Consider the following 4,954-nt stretch of genomic DNA (forward strand, 5'->3'; position numbering starts at 1 on the left):
GCCAACTTCAAGTGCAAATGTCTCCGGACAGAGATACAATTTTTATTTTCTGGCTTTGGATTATTGTTGTCGAGATTAATACGGGTCTTTTGACACCTCTTTGGATATTTTTGGACGCGTATTAGCAGTGTCATGCTGTCGTATAGAATTACCAAAGATTTTCACGAAACCCTGAAAAATGACCCCGGGAATGGGCTCCAAAGTATTTTGACTCAAAACACTTGTCTGCATTGGTGGCCTTCGACGTTTCCGGATACATTTACGTCTATTTTCTGGCTAGGTATGATAAACCCGACTATTTTCACAGGTATCTAATTGTAAAAGTGACATCACTGACACCGAATTTGTCATCATAACAAAAACTACAAACAAATGACAGCCGAATGACATTGTAAGGAAGAAAACGACGACAGCAACAACGTCAGCGTCAACGTCAACGATAGCAAATGTCAAATTTTGTTGAGGAATAGCGGCCGCAGCCACATCAGCAACTATCCGTAGTGTTAGCGTCGAGACAAATCCAATAAAATAAATACTTTTCTTCGGTACAAAAAGTTTAAATAATATATTTAATTGATAAACACAATGGCAATAAAACCAGGCATGGGACGTAAGTCCACCAGCAAAAACCCACCAATTTTTAGTCATGAATTCGTGATACAAAACCATGCAGACATAATATCCTGCGTGGCAATGGTATTCGTTGTGGCATTAATGGACGAATCCACATCACCTTTTGCCAGTGCCTTCATCTCACTACATCACAATGTTACGGGTGAAGAACCAAGTCGCGCAAATCCACATGGTAAACCATTTACATATGTGGCAGGAATCAAGGATTATTGTGCTATATTCTTTTATACATTAACATGCATTGTAATGCACGCAATCATCCAGGAATATATTTTGGATAAAATATCAAAAAGGCTTCACCTTTCCAAATTTAAATTATCCTTATTCAATGAATCTGGACAGCTAATCGCATTTTATGTATTTTCATTCTTTATGGGCGCCAACATTATATTGCGGGAAGCTTATTTGAGTAAGTTTTCGTTGTTGTGGGAACAATTTCCAAATCATCCAATGTCATTTCTGCACAAGCTGTTCTTCATAATACAAATGGCTTACTATTTACATATGCTTCCCGAGTTATACTTCCAGAAGGTCAAAAAGGAAGAACAACAAAATAAAATTATACATTCCATATTCGGGTTTTCTGTTATTTGCTTAGCGTATACATTCAGTTTCCAACGTATAGCATTGGTATTATTGACACTACACTATTTGGGTGAAATGGTCGCAGTTGTATTCCAATTGATTGGTGTCTTCGATCGTGATGAGAAATTAGCTAGCGTACGTTTTGTTAATAACATTACATTTGTATTTGTACGTTTTGCAACAATGGTAATTGGTGTGTTAACATTGTATTATGGCGTGGCTGGTGAGAATGCATTACGCGCTTACGTGGCACTTTTTGGTCTTATGGTGTTGCAAGGATACCTTATATATTCATTTATCACTGAGGAGTTGAGAGTAACACGGGAAGCTAAACGTGAAGCCAAATTGCTGCAGCAACAACAAGCGAAAAAATCTAAAGCGGCTAAAGAGAAGGCGAAAAAAGCGGCAAAGAAGGAAAGTGATTTACCCGAAGCCGATCAGAGTCCAAGTCCTGCTAAATCAAGAGTTAAGTAAGAGTGCTGGTATATGAGGTGTATGGCATACTAAACCATATACAAATATACGCGTCCAACAATAATATCATACAAGAAGGCATAAGCTGATTAAATTTAATCTATCGTGAATTTAAGTGAGCAAAATTTCCATAATTGGCGCGCTCATTAAGTTTTGAATGGAAACCTGTACGCTCCTTAATGCAAGTCCATAAAGGTATACCGTACACAACAGTTACACATTAAAGCCCTGGAGTTATATTTATTTGGATAAAAAGGGATGTACGTTTGCATTTACATGTATTATTCATAAAAAATTCAATTTATAAAACAAAAAAATCAAAAGCTTCTTGAAGCCACCGCCGCTGTTGCGCTTCCACATCGAAGGCATTTTTATTAAGATTATAATATATTTTTAAAATAGGTATAAGGGTCATTCGTTCTCAAATTGATTTTTGAAAATAACAATAGCTAACAAAAACTCGCCATCGTGGCTGAAACTTCAACAAAATTGTCCATCTTTGCAGGCCTGTTGTTAAAACAAAATACAGTAGAGAGAAATAAATTTTAATCAGATAAGTTGTGAAGCATAGCGAATAAAAACAAACTTTTTCATTTAAATTAGAGAAAGTACAAGTAAATCAACGGATATATTTTTTTAAATTTAAATTGGTGAGAGGCGCTCTTAAAATTACGAAAATTCGTATATTCAAATGTACTTTGAAAAAGATATGTGGAGACTACGTATTTTAAGTGAATTTGATTTTAATAGACATTTATCAAACTGTTATTATTTTTAAAATAAATGTAATCAAAATTGCAAATTTAAATCTTTAAAAAAAGTTGTTCTTGGAAATTTGCATTAACAACTTTTTTATATTTTCTAACCTTTTAAAATATAATTTCTAGAACTCCTTCTTAGGAAATTATTTGTAGATGCGAATATAGTTTTGTAAATTTGTTTTAAGATTGAATGACCCATAAATGAAGAGTAACTATTTCTCGCTATGTTTTGTACTTTTTCTTGTTAAGTATTAATTTCTACAATAAAAAATTAAAATCAAAAGGGAAAACAAAAATCGAAAACAATAAATTTATAAGAAAGGAAAATTGTTATTAGTGCAATGCAGTAAAAACTGTACCATTTTATTGATTTTTTTAAATTTAAGAATTTCGTAACTGGATATTTTTCTAATAGAACATGTAAAACATAACTAGAATGATATACACATGTAAAAATAAATGTTTAAGAATGAAAACAAAATAAGATGCTAAAAAATAAAAGCAAACATTAGAAACAAAATTTACAAATAAAAAATAATAAAAAAATTCTACCCCTAAATTCAGAAAAAATAAAATAGGTATATCAAAATTTGATATATTTCATGAACTCTACATTTTTGTTCCGCCTCTTCTAAGCATCCTTATACATACATCAGCGAAAACAAAATAGCAGCAGCCTTTTAAAAGAGTTTAGTATTTTTGTTCCTTCATTTCAAAAACGTTTTCGGAAAAATTGAAAATTAAAGAAGTTTAAAAAATCTTCATACAAATTTTCAAATAAAATATTATTATAGCTAAAAATAAGGGATTCAAGGGGTTGGTAAACGCAATACAAAGCTACATATATAGCTTCAAAGCTTCCGCAACCCAATTGTGAACCTCACATACGCGAGGGGAATCCTGTTACAAATATGAATGTATCATACACATGTTTAGGATGCGAGGCTTTTGCGACCCTAAGTTTCTCATGGCACTAGGGGGTGGGGAGGCGGTTTGGCATAGAAGATATAATATGGTCATATTAATCGTCCCCGGGATGGTCAGTTTATGTTGCTTTGTTACCGGTTTATTGTGCTTTGTTACCGGAACGTACAAGATCTATATCCGGCAAAGGTCCAGCAACAATGATAACACTCACCAAAACCTTCAGTGAGTGTCTTTATCGTTAATACAACAACAACAACAGTCTGAATTAATTCTACAAAAAAATAGAATCTAAGTATGTTAAAAAAAATATTTTCCAACAGTCTATTCTAAACAAAACCTTTTTTATTTTTAATGAATTTTGTGGTGACTAAAAAAAATTGATAATACACTTCGTTTAACTAAAGACGATTGAGACTGAGATAAAAGCTCAACTTGCTAATTCCATTAAGATGCAAACGCTATACCATGATATAAATATGCAGCTATTAAAATTCTTACATAACAAAAATGCTTACATACAAGCAGAACAAAAAATAAAATTAAAACAAATAGTAAATCACAAATAGAGTAAAAAGTAACAAATTCTTCAACTTACTGGCATAGTATAAAAGGCGAAAACAATACATAAAAATAATAAATTAGCACATTAAGAGATATGTAAACTTGCTTCGATATTTTTGCATTACTTATGCACAAAAATAAAATAACAAATATAAGATTTAATAAAATATGAAGAAAACAAAATTTTAAATTATGGCCAAGTAAATCTTTATACTTGAAAAAAATATTCCATATAAGAATTTACTTATTTTTCTATTTACTTTTCTGTTAAAATTTACATTGAAAAATAAAATTAAAAATAATTACACAAATACAACAAAGATCATACCGGGTTTTTATTTCCATAACAATCGGCTTTGCCTACTCTTTTGACTCAGGTTTTACAAGTCTAAGGTAATTTTTACCTATAGTATATACTCGCATGGAAAAAGTGAACATAACACGCTATGTCTGAACCAACTTTAACTACGAGGCTAATTGTTTTTGTTTATTTGAATTGGTATATGAGTACCAAGTAATCGTGACATGGTTTTATGAGCTGCTCATTATCGAGAACGAATAACTATCTTCGACTCATCGGTTTGTAATCGGCTTTGTTATTGTCGAGTCATCGGCTTCTTATTGGTTTCTTATCGGCTTGTCATAGAAGGGTTATACATTTGTCATCGATTTTATATTAAAATTGTAAAGGTATCTGCCTAGTTAAAGGTCGATGAGCCGTCGTTAATAAATCAATAACTTGCCGATAAGAAAATAGTAACACTAACATAATAAATCGATAACAAATCGATACGTTTTTAGTAACGAAATCGACAACACTTTCATAACACGCCGATAAAAAAATGGTAACACTGCGATAACAAATCTTTAAGTTTCCTAAAACAAATTGATATATTTTTTGCAATTATAGATAGCTTTTCTGTAAGTAATCGATAACTTTTTTGATAACAAGAAGTTGGTAAAAATTCGATAGCACGATGATAAGGTATCGATCATTTTTCGATGATAAATCC

General features: G+C 31.8%; 1 protein-coding gene across 1 annotated transcript; it reads left to right on the forward strand.

Annotated features, from left to right (window-relative positions):
- Positions 1 to 446: 446 nt before the first annotated feature.
- TRAM (translocating chain-associated membrane protein 1) lies at positions 447 to 4,261 on the forward strand. Its single transcript, XM_067759420.1, has one exon. The coding sequence runs from the start codon at positions 586 to 588 to the stop codon at positions 1,690 to 1,692; it is 1,107 nt and encodes a 368-aa protein (XP_067615521.1). The 5' UTR covers positions 447 to 585; the 3' UTR covers positions 1,693 to 4,261.
- The last annotated feature ends 693 nt before the right edge of the window (positions 4,262 to 4,954 follow it).

The sequence above is a fragment of the Eurosta solidaginis genome, chromosome 1 (genome assembly GCF_040869045.1).
Source record: "Eurosta solidaginis isolate ZX-2024a chromosome 1, ASM4086904v1, whole genome shotgun sequence".
In the NCBI taxonomy this organism is placed as follows: Eukaryota; Metazoa; Arthropoda; class Insecta; order Diptera; family Tephritidae; genus Eurosta; species Eurosta solidaginis.